Below are 18973 nucleotides of genomic sequence, written 5' to 3'. Positions count from 1 at the left end.
ATAATAATAAAAATGGGCTAACCCGTGGGTATGGTGATCTAGCATGGGTCACACAATGACTCGCATTGGGTTGCAGCGAGACCCAGCTTGTGACCCACTACCGTGGGTCACTAGAATCACGGTGGGGTCTGGTGGTGACCCTAGCCGTGGGTCAACCTTTTTTTCTTTTCTAAAAAATTATTATTATTATTTTAATTTGAAGGGTTTTGGGTAAATATGAAATTTTATAAAAGTTTCATGGCATAAAGATCATTTCATCAATTTTGACGTATGATTTAACGTTAAACCCTAATAAATGGGGGACATTGCATCAAATTAAAAGTTTTAGAGGTGAAATTTAGAGTTTTTTAACTTTGAGGAGATAGTTTCAAATCTAGTGGAAGTTCAAGGGAGTTTTGAGAAGGTTCTTCTTCTTTTTTCCTTTGTTTTGATCTTCTCTTTTTCGAACAAGAGGCTTTTCTTCCATTTTTGTTGGTCATAAAAGTGATACGTGTCATCTTTTTATTGGTGCTAACGTATCACATAATGGAATCTGCCAAATGTTTTAACGAAATTTGACTCTAGGGACTAAATTATTTTTTTGTCATACCCTATGAACTTCTGAGTCCACTTTAATACGACAGTGAGCGATTTGTAAATTAGATAAATCACAAGGACTGATTTTGTAATTTTTCCTAATTTATTTATGGGCAATTAGGTAACTATGACAAGGACATATACCCTACAAACATTATATTTGCTCATCCACATATACCGAATAATTCTGGACGTCATACCTATGTTCTCCTTGTGTTATTCTAAAATTGATGTAAATTTTAAAATTATCATTTGATTTATGATAAATCACTATTAAATTATGGTCAAATGATAATTGTAAAATCACATCAGTTTTAGAGAAACACCAAATAAACATGTCTATAACATTTAGAATCGGTCGTATATACCAAGTTCGGGCATCAACTATGAATGGCGAATATTATAATATGTTACCCTACATATTGCCCTAATCAGCTCGATGCCCTGCAAATTTAAGACAACTCCCATAATATCTCTGCCAGACCAGCCCTTCTCTCCCTACCAGCATTGAATGCCGGAAAACAATAAACCTGGGTAGTTGCCATACAGCATGGCCGGACCTATGAAGGGTCCGCTAAAGATAGCACAGCTCTATCCTTTCGACCGTAGCACATTGGAACAGGCTCAATTGTCACGACTCACATCCCCACAATATGATGAGAATGGTCTCCAAACCTCTGCAAGTTTGCCTGTCCCACATTGGAATAACGCATCATCTAGTTTATATCCTCCAATACAAACACTATGTTAGGATTTCACACAATAATAAATAATCCTTTAATTTTTCATACCATCGAAGCACTTTAATCCTGTTAACCTGTCATGCGTGAGTCGTGAGTTGTGACCACCCCACAAATCTGGCAGGAAGTAGCTGTGCAGCTACCTCACTCTTTTGGCAGGGGTGAAGAATGGTTACAAGTATAAAATGCATTGGATTGACGTCTTATATGACACTTAATTTCATGATAGCCGTGCCATATGTATTTAGACTATGTACTAAACATGCCAAGTGATACACAATTCACCTTATAGTCTGTGCTGTAGAAATCTATCTGAAATCATCCCCCGACAGCTATTAGAAAACATTATAGTTAAATAGATATGAAAAAAATGAACTACATACAATCGTTTTCATTCAACTACTCACTCATATGTTAAAATAATCATCTTTTATACACTTTTTTCTTGATCAAACATCATTCTTCTATTGTAAGAACATCAATGGGTTTGTTTGACAATGCTTTTTAAGGTTACTTTTTGTTTTTATAACAAAAAAAACAATAGCATTAACAAATAACCCAAAATATTCAAAATTATTTTTATTTTTATGTCACATTACAACTAAAAAGCAAAATAAACTCTTTAAAAGGTTTTGTCAAATGAACTCATATCATCTTATGAGTACCAAACCAATAGCAGTGACTATAAGAGTCGAGGGGACTCCAAATTTGAGATGGCTCCAAAAAGATAAGGTATACCCAAGATGTGGATTTTTGCGAGCCTGCTCACACACTATTAAGTTGGCAGCTGATCCCAACAATGAGAGATTTCCAGCTACCGTGCTGACCCAAGCTAAGATGAGCCATGCCTTCTTCTTATCAGCTCCAGAATTTGCGGCTGCCAATGTTGACACTTGTCCTCCCAGCAACAGAACTACATGGATGAATTTTAATTTCAATTTTAGTTCGAATGGGTTGAATAAAGTATGATAAGTAAAAGTTTATTCCATTAATCAAATTCATGGATGAATTTAAGCCTTACTAGTTACTAATATGTGTATGTCAAATGATAAGGTGTAAGATGTTATTTAAAACCCCTTACACAAGTGTTTTTGGTGGAGCAAAGTCGTCAAAGCTCAAATCCATTCATATCAAGCAATCTAAACCACCAATAATCCTTAAAATCCATTGGTTTTAAATCCTCACATTTAAATGCAGCCTAGATATTTTTATATGAAAGAAAGAAAGAAAAAGAAAAGGAAAAAACAAAAACAAAACTTATCAGAAATGTAGATGGAAATGAACTTTATTTTTTTTATTGCCAACGGGAAAAAATCCAGAATGTTTAATTAAACTGGTAATACTTTGACATAACTAAGAGATGTTCTGTATTCAAAGTCCAAACCATGCCCAAAACTTTTTTCAGATCATATGCACTCTAAATTTGAACTAGGTCCTACACTGCTAGCAATTTCTTGCAATTGCTAACATAAAGTTACATAAACAGACTTTACAAGCAGGTGTTACTCTATGAAGCTAATTTCATATGATAGATCCAAAAAAAGAAATAGAACGATGAGAAATAATACAAAAAGACATGGAAGAAATACACCAACATACCAGTTGGTACGTTTGAAGCCAAATTTGACAAGACAAGAATGACAATGGCAAGAACTGCTATCCCGCTAGCATGATCAATCTGTGCATAAGGCGCCACGAAGTCCCATAGAGTACTTGGGATTCCAGTTTTGTTAAAGCCATCGACAGTGATAAACATTCCGCAAAATAAAATCAAAAGTGAATAAGAGACCTGGCAAAGAAGATAAATAAACTTAAGATATTATAAACTCTCCAACAAGCTATCCACGTTCATAATCTCCTACAAGGTATGCTTGATGGTTTTCACGTCCCATTGATAGCCAAGGGGAAAATTAATTGAAAAAGGAGAAAGAAGAGTCTCATGTTTGCAAATAATACCTTTTCAAGGCAAGGCCTAGCATCCTTGAAATCAAGAACCACAAGAGCAAGTGCAGCAGTAATTGTAGTCCATGACATATTCAGCCCCATAAGCAAAGCAATCAGCATTCCTATAGTAATAAGGTAAACACACGACTTCCACAACATCACTTTCCATCTAATGGTCAAATCTTCCTTGTGTTCTGAAGACTCTATAGAAAGTGCGTCTCTTAGTCTATCCCTTGACCAAACAGTCTTTAAAGGAATCATCTCATCCTCCTCTGCAACAACATCTACAGCTGCATCTGTCTCATCCTTTTGAATTGATAACAACCTCCAATACATGCACAGAAGAATTAGAGCATTGACAACCACTCCTATTAGCATTGCAAGGATAATTCCACTGAGAAAACTCCCAAAAGATATCTTACTCTGAAAAGCTATAATCAAATTTTGGGGGTTGCCAATTGGAGTTGCTGAAGACCCAATATTTGCACTAGTGGCCAGGGCAAGAAGGAAAGGTTGAGGCTGGAGGTTATGTTGCCTTGCAACTTTTAAGACAAATTCAGTTAATACTACACAAGCGGTATCATTAGTAAAAAGAGCACTTGAAAGGGCGGAAATTAGGCAGATTCGACAAAGTAAGTCCTTTGCTCCTTTACTCTTCCACGAGAGAAGATTTCCCAAGTACTTTAACATATCTGCCTTTTCTAGATAGACACTGACAACCATTGTCCCAAAGAGAAGACCAAGGATTGGTAGATCAATTGCATCATATGCTTGTTCTGGAGTTAGGACTTGGAATACAACCATTAGCATAGCCCCCAAGAGGGACCCAGCAGTCCTCCCAATCGGTAGAAAAGGAACGGCTGGGAAGACCGCCAATACCCAGAAGATTGCGAAAGCGAGTGAGCCTAGAACCACTTTTAGAGAAAAAGCCAAGACCATTTTTTCAGCTTAATTAGTAAGCGTAAGTCTTATTGTTATACAGTCCTTGGGGTTAAAAATATTAATGAAATTCCATAGCTAATGCCATATTATCATAAATCTACTTCCCAAAAAAGTAACCTGGTCAGGAAAAACCAATTAAACATTATAATTGTGTGGAAATCCAATCTTCTGAATCTATCATAGATTCGATGCAATATTATGAATGATAAAAAAATTAATTGAAGCACAGTATCCAAACAGATGGAAGGCAAATAGTAAGTATATAACAAGTGCTAGGAAGATACCATGCAGAGTTGTTGCAGCTTTGGAAATATGACAAGGCATAATAAACTAATGGGAACACAAGTACATAATCAAAATCGAGTAATATATACATATATAGGGATTGGTGAGTTCTACTAACACCAACAATCTAGTTTTTCTTTCCTTTCTCTCTCTTATCTAGAACTCCTTAAGAGAAGAACCCAAATTGTCAAATTGACATTAAAAGCAAAATCCAGACGAATATATGAATTTGTTGTTTTTATTTTTGCAATACCCATGAATCTTGATGTTAACAGAATGAATTATCCAACTATTTTTCAAGAAATGTCACTTCCACAACAATCTCAGTATTCCAAACTAAATCTTAAAAAAACGAAAACCCAGATTCATAAATACTGCGTATATACAACACATGTGAAAACATACATAAGAACTGAATATTATGCCACGTGTATAAACTACAAGAGATTTTTTTTTTTGTAATTTTTTCAACCACTGAAAAAAATTATTTGCAAAACCAAAGAAAATTATCAAAACAAACAATTTATAACTTGAAAAGGGGGTACTAAGACGTCATGCCCAACCTCTGAAGCGAAAGTATGTATGATGATGAGCAAGTATCAAAATTAGATTGGTCGGATTTGCATTTAAAAGCTAAAATCTTTTTTGAATATTAGTTAATTCTTCGTTTTGGATTGGATAAGTTAGATTGACTGACTTTTGTTCTGTTAGTATTTTGACCTTATTCTGTATTTGGACAAAATCACTTATGTGTAAAGATGCTGTAAACAGGGATTCCACTTTCAGAGTGATGTCAAGAAATTCAAGTTCTTTGTCAGCCGTCCGGAGGATGTGTTATCCCGTCCGGACGCCAATCTGTCTACTGCTCCATCCGTCCGGACGACGTGTCATCCCGTCCAGACGCCAAACAGTCCAGTATCATCCGTCCGGACGATGTGCTCCTTCCGTCCGGACCCCTACACTGTATCTAGAAGCTTCTGTTCCAGCTTGTATCCGTCTGGACGTTTCAGCAGCACGCCCGAACGCCTATCAGTTCTCGAACGGTTCACTGATTCTTTCCAAGTTCCAAGAAAGGGAAGATCAATCAACCGTTCGGACGCGTGTCTCCGTAAGGCAAGAATCGCAGTTCAAAATTGACCGTTCGGACGTCTGACAGCTGCGGTTCGGACGCTGGTGCATCGTATATGGTAACTGACGATTCGACTTCAACCGTCCGGACGTCTGCCCCTCATGGTCCGGACGCACGCACATCTGATATGGAAATTGCGTGTTGAAGTTCAGCCGTCCGGACGCTCCTCCCCCATGGTCCGGACGCACGAAGCCTGTTATGGAAATTACTTGCAGCGGACGTGCGTCCGTCCAGACGATCGAGCCATCCCGTCCGGACGAGGTTCTTATACAAGAAAGATTTCTCGGCGGAAATTTCAGAAAAATCCTGTCGCACAGTTGTTCGTCCGGACGGCCATGGTTCACCGTCCAGACTGCTCCCAGGCATATTTTACCTGACGCTCATTCTGACCCCCAGCCTATAAATAGGGGTCCCTAGGCACTTAGAGCTATAAGAATTCGGTATTGAATTCCACAACTGCTCAGAGACGTGATATTTCCTCTAAAGCCCTCTTCAAGTGTGCTGTTACCGTGCTACAACCGAAGTCTATCTTAGAGGTCGGCTCTAAGATAAAGGAGTTCCATTGAAGACCCCTTCAGGTAGGTGAACCTGGTTGGGAAGCGTTCGTGTTGGGTTACACGTCAGAGATCAAGATACGACCACTGCATCGGGTTTATGTGAGTGCTACTGTCTTGTATCTAGCTTTGTCTTCTGAATAGTGGAATTCCTGGGTTTGGCTGCCCCGGAGTGGTTTTTCTCTTAATTGAGTTTCCACTTCGTCAACAAAAACTGTGTGTCATTTATTTTCCGCTGTGCTTTAATTTTTGTTGACACTTGTGCACACACACTTTATATTTGAAGTCAAATTTCAATTATCATGTTCATTATAATTGGCAGAAAGTAGATCAAACAGACCGACATGAATGGAGTTTCTTTTTTCTCCCACATCTAACGGAAGGAAAAAGTAAAAAACTTTTCATGACACGTCAGGGCCTCTTGGTCAACTAAGTAATCCAGGTATCTTGTTATGAGCCTAATTGTTGTGGGCTCTAGCAAGGAGAGCCGACCAAAAGAAGACTTCGGAAGCTGGGCTTTGTGCAGAAGACGCGTGTGGAAGTGGGAAACTAGAAGTGAATGTGACTGAAGTTAGGGGTGCAAGTCAGCTGTGTGTGTAGTGGAGTGGTTTAGTGGTAGATGTCTTAATGGGTAGTTAGTTTAGTAGTTATGCATCCTATGATCTATAATGGGTAGTTATTATGTAATGGGTTATGTAGTGGGTTTAGTGGGTAGTTGTTTCATCTAACTTGTCTCTTGAATTTAAATTCAGATTTGTTATCAATGAGAGGTAATTAGAAAATTATCCAAATGTTCATATTTTAACCACGTGTTAGAGTGAAAAGGTGGATTGGCCCCTCGAAGTGCCAAAACTATTATTTTTATTGTCTTTTATTATTATTTCATTACAAATCCCACCACCAAATATCCAGACTCATAATAAGTGGTATCAGAGCCGCGTTCCTGGGACAATGGCGAAAGGTACATGAATTTTTGAGTTAGTAGAAGCAATGGTTATGCTTAGAGAAGACAATGCCTTTGATAATCTTGTTAGTGCTCTCATTAATCTTAAACAAACATCAACAGTCGAGAAGTATCGATCACAATTTGAGGTACTATCTATTGGTATCCTTAAATATTCTACTAATGAATTTTGGGTTAATACGTTCATCAGTGGACTCAATGTGGAGATCAAATTATTGCTTACTACGTTGAAGCTAACCTCACTGCAAACGGCATTTGGTTTTACACTATTGCACGAAGAAGAGGCGCTTCGCAGAAAGCAAAACCCAAAAAAGTGTGATAAGATTCAAGAAACTGTAGAAGTACTTGAAGAACGAAAAGAACAGGTCCAACCTCAAAAGGAAACAGCTCAAGAGCTAGAGCCAGTTTTTGCAATCGAGGAGCATCCAGTGGTCCAAAGCGAAGAACTTGTTGAAGAGTACAGAGAAGAAATCCCATAGATTGGAGAGTTCCAAATTGTTAAGGCAAGTGAAGAAAATGCAATTACAAGGCAGAAAGAGGAATTCAGAGATGGGTACAAGCAAAACCCTGTTGTGGAGGAGCAAAAAATATATCAAGAAGCAGAGACGACAGAGAAAGGGGGGAATAAATGGACCAAGAAGCAGGAAAAAAAAAATGAAAGACAAACTAGATCCTGGAGGAGGGATTAATTCCGCTATTATAGTTGAAGCTCGTTGGGACACATCTAAGAGAATCTTAGACTATCATGTTGAGCTTCACCGGATTCAACCCAAATTCCATGACAAAGAGAAGCCTAAGCCTGCTCTTTGGCCTCAGGAAACAACCCAGAACCCTGCACTCTAGCCAGTTGTCACCGCGTCGATGGGTCCCTGGAACGACAGCAGCACCTGCGTCCGATGCACCACGTCGTTGGTTACTAGAGTGTCGGCAGCGGCGGCGGAGGCGATGGAGTTTGTGGAGGTGTTCGAGAGGGAGTACGGGGCGACAGGGCCGAGATTCGTGCGGAAGGGGTTCATGGATGCGCTACAGAGGTCGAGGAGCACGTTCAAGCTCAAGTTCGTGTACCAGCACTCACCGAACCATTTGAACACGGTCACTGTATGCGAGAGGACTCTGTGCTCAGAGGCTATAGCGGAATTCGTGAACGAGAATTCTGTCTCATGGGTCTTGAGCAACAGCTTGAAGACCTCGAGGTTTCCTTTCTATGCTGTGGTTATGACTGCCACGAATCAAAAGGTTGCTATGCTCCAACAGGTTGAGGGACCAAAATTTCTTAAACAAATTACAGAATGGTGTTTGAAGAAGCAAATAAGGTAAGCTTTCACTCTGGGTGATATTTCTCATCCTTCACATTTCCTCTTCTTCCTCATCTTCTCTCTCTATCTTTATTTTGAAACCCGAACTTTCTTCTTCAAGACTGTGGAAGAGAAAATCGAGAATGGATTTTTAGAGTGTTATATGTGTTGTATTGTTGTTGAGTGCGTCTCTGGGATCAACAGGAGACATAGTTCACCACAACAAGAACACTCCTCAGCGGCCTGGCTGCGACCACAACTTTGGGCTAGGGAAAGGGCTATTGAGCAGGAGCAGGACAAGCTATTAAAGGATGGTTCAGATGAAATCCTAAGTTTGGAAGGTATTGGTTCTAGTGGTTTTGTCGATGTCAATATAACAGCAGCAGTTATCTTTGTTGTGAATGCTTCATGTTCCCTGGTTATGCTTTCCAAACTTATGTCGACATGGTTTATTGAGTTTCTGGTGGTTCTAATTTGCATTGGTGGGATGGAGGGCCCATGTTTCAAATGGTTTGAACATTGTTATGGATAGTCAGTTGTTGAGGTACCCTTCCTTGGAGCTGTTGTACACGCGTTGGGTTTGAGAAGAAAAAGTAAGGATGCACGCGAAGTGCTTCTTGCAGTAGTGGGTCATCGAGTACTGGAAAAAATGGACTCTCTTATGCTACTAAAGTCAAAGGGGTCTGCCAAGCCTCTTCAAGAAGGGTCACAAAATGGCATTCAAAAGAATATCAAACCAACTTTTTCTATTTTTGAGAATAATTATTGGAAAAATCTGGGACTTCTTCCTTTTGTGTGGATTGCATTCTTTACACCAATGCTCGATCTTTTGCAATTGAGTGTTCTGACAGGAGTTGGTGTTGGAAAAAGTTCAAGAAAGAAACAAGGCCCTGTTAAGACAGCTGTCCTTGCTGTCCAAGGTGTCGTAGGTCATGGAACTCCAGCTGTCCAATATACACCAGATCATGGCCATGCTGTCCAAGGCACCGCAAATCCTTCCTTACCTTGCGTAGCCAGCAACCAGCAATCCAGTGATTATGCAATTACACCAAATCAGTCCACTCACAGTCCCGTGTATCACGAACCTACAATCACGCAATTAGCAACAGCATCCCCTCAACGTCCATATATTCCCTTACATGGCCAACGGTCATATATTGTCTAAATATTAGTCTTCCCTTTCCTTTTGTAAATACAATACTCTTTCCATGTATCTCCTTTACTTGCTATACAGAATCGACCACATTGTAACCTTCCTTTCTTATCAGATTATGTAAACCAGTATAAATAGAAGACATGTAGCAGCTTGAAGCTTGAAGCTTCGAAGTTTGTTTTTATTTGTATTCCTCTGTTTTTGCATGGTATCAGAGCCCATTTGGTTCACACCATTCTCGATCCAATGGCCGACTCTTCCGACTCTCACGTTTCCACAAATATACCCATCCCCTCACCAACACCAGTTCAACCACATACTGCCCCTCTTATGACAGAAAACACCACTGCATCTCTTACTATGCCCAACATTCATTCCCACATTGCACCCAAAGTGCAATTGGATGAACAGAATTATATGACCTGGGTCTTTCAATTTCGACCCATACTCCGCACAAATGACTTAATGGGTATTGTTGATGGCTCAAAGCCATGCCCACCTAAGTTCATTCCTGGTTCGACAGTGGACTCTCCTGCACAACTGAATCCTGCATTCACTGTGTGGGAAAAGAAGGATCAATACCTTCTCAGTTGGTTTATTACCACTCTCTCAGAAAAGGTGCTCTCCACCGTCTATGGTTTGGAGACCTCACGACAAGTTTGGTGTGCTCTAACAAATCGCTATGCTGCTCCATCCAAGACTCGGATCCAGGAGCTAAGACGCCAACTGCAAGGATTACGCCAAGGTAATTAAACCTGTTCTGATTACATTCATACTGCAAAAAGCTTGGCAGATCACCTGGCTATGGTTGGAAAGCCAGTGACCGATCTCATATCTTATATCATTGGTGGACTGACACCTCGATACAATGCTTTCATCACATCCTTTGCTCTGATGACAAAGGATGAATCCATACCTTTAGAAGACTTCCATACCCTGCTTCTCAGTCATGAACAACTCCTCAATAATCAGAATGCTGAAGCTGAAGTCTCCTCCTCCTTTGCATTACATGCACAGAAATCAAATCACAACCCACGCAAATCGAAGTTTAACAATGCTCATAGGCAGAACCAGTCTCGGTTCCCCAATTCAAAACAGATTCAGACCCGGTTCTCACCCCAATTTTTGCCTCAGCAGCACACTCCTCAGAAGAAATTTTTTCCAGGAACTTCCTCACCCCAAGGTAAGTCCAATTCTGGTCACTTCAATTCTCAAGAGTCTAACTGACCTCCTTGTCAAATATGTGGAAAGAATAACCACCAGGCACTAGACTGCTTCCATCGAATGGACTATGCCTTCCAAGGTCGACATCCCCCAAGTGAGTTAGCTGCTATGGTCGCTCACTCCAATGTTGTTTCTGAAGAAGATGACTGGCTTGCAGATAGTGGAGCCAACAATCATATTACCACAAACCTGGAAAACCTCTCCATCAACCAACCTACAATGGGATAGAAGCTGTCACCGTTGGTAATGGTAGTGGTCTTTCAATTACACATATTGGTTCCACTTCTTTTAAAACACCAAACACTGTTTTACACCTTAAAAATGTTCTTTGCTGCCCTCAAGCTTCTGCAAACCAACTATCCATACAAAAATTTTGTAAGGATAATAATTGTTTCTTTAAACTAACTGATTGCTATTTTCTTGTGAAGGACAATCTAACCGGGGAGATCCTTCTGCAGGGGCCCAGTGAAGGAGGCCTTTACCCAGTGAAGGAGGCCTTTACCCAGTGAACCTGAAACAATTTTCTAAGAATAAGCTCCATCAGTTCACTGCCTTTCTAGGAGCAAAAAACCTCATCTTCTACCTGGCATAGAAGACTTGGCCATCCATATTTTCGGATCTTTCAGCAAATAATAAATTCAAACCAACTCCCTGTAACAACCTCTAAGACTAATTTAGTTTGTATTGACTGTCAACTCGCTAAGAGTCAACAACTCCCCTTCCCTAAGTCACAAACTGTTAGTCAATTCCCCTTAGAGCTTGTTCACAGTGATGTTTGGACATCTCTAATTTTTTCAATAAGTGGATGCAAATACTATGTTATTTTTGTTGACGACTTCTCTCGATATTCTTGGTTGTTTCCTCTCCAACAAAAATCTGATGTGCTTCCATGTTTTATTAAATTTAAATGCTTAATGGAAAATCTTCTATCTTGTAAAATCAAACAAATTCAAACCGATGGAGGTGGTGAATACACCTCTCATCCTTTTAAACAATTCCTTGCTACTCATGGCATACACCACAGAATCACTTGCCCACACACCTCTCAGCAAAATGGGATTGCTGAAAGGAAGCATAGACATGTCATTGAGACTGGCCTAGCTCTCCTTGCACAATCCCATCTACCACCTAAATTTTGGGTGGAAGCTTGTCTCACGGTTGTGTACCTCATAAATCGCATGCCCTCACACACATTGCAGAATCTCACCCCTTATACCAATTTATTTAAGGCCGAACCCTCATACTCAGAATTGAGAGTGTTTGGGTGTGCATGCTACCCACTCCTTCGTCCCTACAATAAACACAAGTTAGAATTCAGGAGTAAACAATGTATTTTCCTTGGCTATAGCTCCAACCATAAAAGCTATAGATGCATGGATCCGAATACCTCTCGAATTTATCTCTCCCGAAATGTCGTTTTTGATGAAAATTTTTTCCTGCTCATACAAAGGCCACTGTTGCACTGCCCTCTGCAAAGGATCACTCTCTTCCACCAGGTATTGTGCTACTACCATCCCATTTTTTCTCTATTAACTCACTGCCCACTAGTCACACACGAGACACTATTGTTTTCCTACTGATGTTACAGGAATCTCACTACATTCTACTGAACCTACCACACCCTCATCCGAGAACTTGGAAGACTATCCCTTCCCATCACCAGCGCTAGCCTCTTCTCCTTTAGCAACCAGTTCTGCCGCAGAACCTTCTGCACCTCCCTTGCCTATCGATTTTCCCCTGTAGGCCAGCCTGCATTTCCTCTGCAAGAGTCTCCAACGCCTCCTTCCCTTCAGGATCCTCTCTCAACGGCCTTGGTCCCTACCACTTTCCAGGCCCCTCCTCCTCCGAGCAGCACCACCACAGCACCTATCACTCATCGTGTCACCCGTTCCCAAACTAGGAACCTCAAACCCAAAACCTTCCCTGACTTTAAACTATACACTGCCACCAAACACCCTCTAAGATCATTTTTGGCCCACACTTTACCCTGTGAGCCCACCACTTACCTTCAGGCCTCCTCCGATCCCAAATGGTGTACTGCTATGGATTCTGAATTTCAAGCTTTGCTAGACAACCACACTTGGACCCTTTGCCCGAGGTCCCTTCACCGCAATATTATCAAGAACAAGTGGGTGTACATACTGAAACAAAACGCTGATGGGACAATCGATTGGTACAAAGCCCGCCTTGTTGCTAAAGGCTTTCAACAGTGTGATGGTATTGACTACAATGAGACCTTTAGTCTTGTCATCAAACCTGCCACCATTCGGCTCATCTTGGCTCTTGCTCTCAACTTCAACTGGCCACTCAAACAACTCGATGTCTCCAATGCCTTCTTGCATGGAGTGCTCACCGAAGAGGTGTTCATGGAACAACCTCAAGGCTTTGTCCATCCCGACTTCCCTAGTCATGTCTACAAACTCGGTAAGTCACTTTATGGCCTCAAGCAGGCCCCTAGAGCCTGGTTTCATAGACTTTCTGAGGCCCTTCTTGATAGGGGCTTTGTTGGTTCTAAGGTAGACAATTCCCTATTCTTATTTCATGGTTCTACTATTCATATTTTTCTACTTGTATATGTTGATGACATTATTGTCACAGGCAATCATTTGCCTGCTATTAACACCTTGATCTCAAGTTTGCAAGCAGAATTCAAGCTTAAGGACCTTGGCAATCTGTCCTACTTTCTTGGCATCCATGTGCACCGTGACACTCAGCATCTACACCTCAGTCAATCAAAGTATATCGTGGACTTGCTGCGACGTGTCAACATGGATGGTGCTAAGCCCTACTCGGCCCTGTGTACCTCTGGCAAGCGGCTTCTTGCATCCGATGGTGATCCTCTCCCCGAGCCTTCCCTGTACCGCCACATCATTGGTGCCCTTCAATATTGCACACTTACAAAGCCCAACATCTCATTCACAGTCAACCAGCTGTGTTAGTTCCTTCATTGTCCCACAACTGCTCATCTCAGTGCCGCTAAGCGTGTGCTCCGTTATTGGAAAGGGACTATTGATTTTGGTCTTCTCTTCACCAAGGGCTCCCTGCATCTCCATGCCTACTGTGACTCAGACTGGGCAGGGGACCCTTCGGATCGCAAGTCCACCGGTGGCTATGGGGTGTTTCTTGGCTCTAGCTTGATTTCCTGGCATGCCAAGAAGCAGCCTGTAGCCTCCTGCTCCAGCACCGAAGCAGAATATCGCTCCTTAGCCGTCACCACTGCTGAACTTTATTGGCTAAGGATGCTTTTCAGAGAACTTCAGGTCCGACTCCCTACTCATCCCAAGATTTGGTGTGATAATATGGGCGCCATTGCCCTGGCCTCGAACCCCATATATCATGCTCGAACCAAGCACGTCAAAGTCGACTACCACTTTATCCGTGAAAAGGTACTCCACAAAGACATTGCCATTAACTACATCTCCACTCATGACCAACGCACTGATATCTTCACCAAAGGGCTTACCTCTGCCCGGTTTCTGTTTCTACATGACAAGCTCGTGGTCGTTGGCCCTCCTATTCGCTTGCGGGGGGCTGTTAAGACAACTATCCTTGCTGTCCAAGGTGTCGCAAGTCATGGAACTCCAGCTGTCCAATATACACGAGATCATGGCCATGCTGTCCAAGGCGCTACAAATCCTACTTGCAATTCCTTACCTTGCGTAGCTAGCAACCAGCAATCCAGTGATTATGCAATTACACCAAATCAGTCCACTCACAGTCCCGTGTATCACGAACCTACAATCACGCAATTAGCAACAGCATCCCCTCAACGTCCATATATTCCCTTACATGGCCAACGGTCATATATTGTCTAAATATTAGTCTTCCCTTTCCTTTTGTAAATACAATACTCTTTCCATGTATCTCCTTTACTTGCTGTACAGAATCGACCACATTGTAACCTTCCTTTCTTATTAGATTATGTAAACCAGTATAAATAGAAGACATGTAGCAGCTTGAAGCTTCGAAGTCTGTTTTTCTTTGTATTCCTTTGTTTTTGCAGGCCCAACCTATGCTAAAGCAAGACAAGAAGCTGATGCAAGAAGGGCTGCCAAGGAAGCTTCTAGACAAGAAAAAGGAGAGGAACCATCAACCAATGCAAAAGATGCAACTACGGCAGAATATGTGGACATTACAGATCCCGAAGAAAACAAGGATGTCAATGGTGAGATGGCAGTCTTCAAGCCGTTCATGCTGATATTTGACAGATTGGGATTGCTAGAGGGCTTAATTGCAAATTTTAATTTTTGGACCTTGTGGGCAAGGTCTTCTGAAGCAGAGGAGTTTGTTATGAGCCTAATTGTTGTGGGCTCTAGCAAGGAGAGCCGACCAAAAGAAGACATGGGAAGCTGGGCATTGTGCGGAAGACGTGTGTGGAAGTGGGAAACTAGAAGTGAACGTGGCTGAAGCTAGGGTGCAAGTCAGCTATGTGTGTAGTGGAGTGGTTTAGTTGTAGATGTCTTAGTGTGTCACGCCCCCATTTTGGAATATAAGGGGAAACGTGAACTTGAGTGCTAAAACTTTTAAACGAAAGCATATATTTACAACATATAGATTGTAACTTTCTATTTTATTATTCATGCCTATTAATAATTATTTACAATGCAATGAATTCCAAAAAGAGACATATTATACAATATAAAGGTTTGGTCGGTTCACAACGATCTATTGTTCTTAACGAGGTCTATGCCATTACAAAGAAATGACTTCGTCTTACTGAGTCATCTAAATAGATTTGAGAAAAAATGGGTGAGTTCGACAACTCAGAAAGGAAATCACAACACCAGGAAAATAAAACATGCTATAATATAATTAAAAATTAAAACAGAAAGTAAAAATAAATGAACAAGGAACATGAATAATGGCATAAGAAATTTATAAATGATCAAGTAATTTTTTTTTTCATTTTTTTTCTCTTAAAAACTGTAGTTTCCCCCTTTATAGACTCTACACCGCTATTACCCGTGAGCGGAGCACGTTGGCTTTTGTCCCAAGGACCTATAGACTCAGCCTGTCGTCACAGGGGAGAGTCGTCGGGTTGGAGAACTTTCCTAGGTGAAGGCCAACCTCGGCCGGTAGCACACCGTCTTTTGGTATGCTTGCCATGCTACCCTATATGGTACCGATCATAATTGTAATAGTGCTTCAGGGTTAAACAATTACTGCACATAAATGTTTTCTGCAATTCTGTAGGCTCTGCAATAACTGTACACTTTACTTTAATCTGTATGAGCCGTTTTAATAACTATAATCATGTGCAGAATTTAATCACTAGATCCTCTTTTCATTCAAAATTGTATCAATGTATAAATCATAAACTATAGAATGCTTTATTCATAATCATAACTTTAAAAATACTCTTAATCATAACTGTAATTTATGCACAAAATTATCGAATAATAGCATATGGGTAATAAAAGCTTGGTATCGAAATAAATAAAAATTACATAAGTAAATACTTCGTAAAATTTCCCAACATTTTCTCAAAAGATTTGTAATAAAATCTTGTTGGGGGGTTTTTCGATGTTATATTCTCTTACCTGGACTTGCCATTAGCATCAGGATCGACCTTCTACCTAAATAAATTGCAAGAAGAAGATTAGAGAAATAATATGAGATTTGAAGCCTAAAACTTAAACTACGATATCCAATAACATGTAACCATAGATCTCCAAATTATACTACCTATTTATATTTATAAATCAACATTACTACTTAGTAGATTAAATCGTCAACATTCTAGGAATTTCAATATGAACTCATTCGGCCTAAACCATATAAAATCCCCCCCAAAAATAGTAACTCCCTTGAATCACCTAATCATTAGTCCAACACTCCATACCCCAAACAAACCAATATCAAGCCGAGTTTATGGCATCATAATAGGATTCAATAGCAAAATTTCTCATAGACAAGGTCTTAACCCAATTGGTCATTAACAAAAAGTATTTCACAAAAATACCCCATAAACCAAAGAAACTCATTCAGTTTTATTATAACGGCATATAAAATAGATTAATTATAATGCCACATATTTCATGTGGACATTATAATAGCATTTATAAATAATAACTAAAACATCAATTTTAGTTAAAATGACATTATAAAAAGTTTTAACATAAAAAAACATATATATTTATTTTTTTATCAGATGAACATAATAGCTTACCAAATATAAATAATGAGCTTTATATTTCAAAACAAGTTAATAGAATAATAACCTTATTTTATTCTTATAAAATCCGGGCAGAATAACGGCATTAATATCAATAACGCCTAAAATACTTTAAAAAATTAGGGTGGCGTAACAGCGCTTTTGTAAAATAGTGACTTTTTACTCAAAAAAATTTATTTTTACTCAGGCATCACAACGGCGTGATTTATTACTTAAATATGCTACTTGGAATACAATGTTAAAACACAACTTGAAAACATTAGATACTTAAAATAATAAAAACTGTAAAATCACATAATATTAAAACAAAATTAATAATTTAGAAATTATATAAAATAAATTAAAGCATTAATTAAAAAACTTATCAAATATCTCAAAATCATATTTTGAGATATTAAAGGTCATTTTATTCTATTCCTCTTTACATTTTTTTTTATTTCCCTTTATACCCTTATCTTTTCTTTTCTTTTCTTTGGTCTTTTCTTCTTTCCTTTCTCCATACCCACCGAGGGGGAATGATTGTTGGGGAACGTTTTACCGTCCTCCAATCGACCCTTTTATTAAAAAATAATTTTTTTAATCAAAAGTAATTTCTGATGAGATACCATAAGTTACTTTTATTATAAAAATTCTCTTTTAATAAGGGGGCGGGGGAAAATCAGTTCTCCCCACCGAGAGGCCCGCTTCCAAAAAGCTTTTAAAGAACTCTTATTTGTTCTTTTAGTTTCTTTTCCTTTTTGTCTCTTCTTTATCTTTTATATCCATCCTCTCCTTTTCTATTTAACACCACCGAATACACACACCGAAGAGAGGTAGAGAATCAAAGAAGAGAGTTTACCGTGCGATCAGTTGTTCTTGAGAGAGGGCGACAGTGGGTTTCAAGGGTTTTTCGTTCACAGAAGCAAGAGAGATGCAGAGAAGGTTTAAGAGAAACTTTGCTTCTGCTTTGCTTGGAGAAGAGGTGCTGCTGTGGGTTTTATGAAAAGAAGAGAGAGAATTGCTCTTCTTTTCTTGTAAGCTCTTCTAGTTTTCTAGAACTTCAAACCGTGACCCACCAAGAGAGGAAGAGAGAATTACAGAGAAACTAAGGAATTGAGAGAAGAAAACTGCAGAGTTTTGAGAGAGCTTCAATTCTCTTTGATGGGTGCAAAAACGCTGGTGCAAGGTCCTTCTTTTATACATGAATGAGCGGCTGGGATCAGCTTCTTTTGATCTCATCCACCGGTAGAGAATCACCTTGAGCAGCAAGTTTGGTGAGACGGGCAACACGTTTGGCTTCAAGAGGGGGAGATATTTGTACAAAAAAAATTCAGCTACAAGAGGACCACAAAAAATAAAGTGTAATTCTACACGGCGCTTAAAAGTCCATCACTCGTCCATCAATGGTGACGTGGCATCATGCCATGTCAGCACTCATTGATTATTATTTTTTTCCAAAACAAAGTTTGAAAATCCAGCGTTGAAATGGAGCTATTGCTCTTCTTTTCTTGTAAACTCTTCTAGTTTTCTAGAACTTCAAACCGTGACCCACCAAGAGAGGAAGAGAGAATTACAGAGAAACTAAGGAATTGAGAGAAGAAAACTGTAGAGTTTTGAGAGAGCTTCAATTTTCTTTGATGGGTGCAAAAACGCTGGTGCAAGGTCCTTCTTTTATACATGAATGAGCGGCTGGGATCAGCTTCTTTTGATCTCATCCACCGGTAGAGAATCACCCTTGAGCAGCAAGTTTGGTGAGACGGCGCTTAAAAGTCCATCACTCGTCCATCAATGGTGATGTGGCATTACGCCATGTCAGCACTCGTTGATTTTTTTTTTTTTTCAAAAAAAAAAAAAAGAGTTTGAAAAACTAGCGTTGAAATGGAGCTATATGACCCCGTTTGAAAACCCCTTACCCTCCCTTCTCCTTGGGGTTTTTTTAGAATGATTGAAAAATAAAATTGATGTGATATGAAGTTGAAATAATTTATATGGAAAAGTGAAAAAAAATTTGTA

The 18973-nt window shown here is 39.7% G+C and overlaps 1 protein-coding gene across 2 annotated transcripts; it reads right to left on the bottom strand.

Moving 5' to 3' along the window:
- Positions 1-1870: 1870 nt before the first annotated feature.
- On the bottom strand, positions 1871-18365 carry LOC133858320 (silicon efflux transporter LSI2-like). Of its 2 annotated transcripts, none has more exons than XM_062293781.1 (5): positions 17820-18365; positions 16347-16382; positions 3273-4120; positions 2916-3105; positions 1871-2229 (listed from the first exon to the last, which is right to left on the bottom strand). In XM_062293781.1, exons 2-5 carry the CDS (start codon positions 16363-16365, stop codon positions 1967-1969), a joined length of 1320 nt encoding a protein of 439 aa, XP_062149765.1. In that variant the 5' UTR covers positions 16366-16382; positions 17820-18365; the 3' UTR covers positions 1871-1966. The 2 variants fall into 2 exon arrangements, with proteins under 2 accessions (XP_062149765.1, XP_062149764.1); XM_062293780.1 differs by having other exon boundaries at positions 3273-4319; positions 17820-18363.
- Positions 18366-18973: the final 608 nt, after the last annotated feature.

This window comes from Alnus glutinosa, chromosome 1, assembly GCF_958979055.1.
Source record: "Alnus glutinosa chromosome 1, dhAlnGlut1.1, whole genome shotgun sequence".
Lineage (NCBI taxonomy): Eukaryota > Viridiplantae > Streptophyta > Magnoliopsida > Fagales > Betulaceae > Alnus > Alnus glutinosa.
Note: the sequence above shows the minus strand (reverse complement) of the source record. Positions and strands in the feature narration are given on the sequence as shown.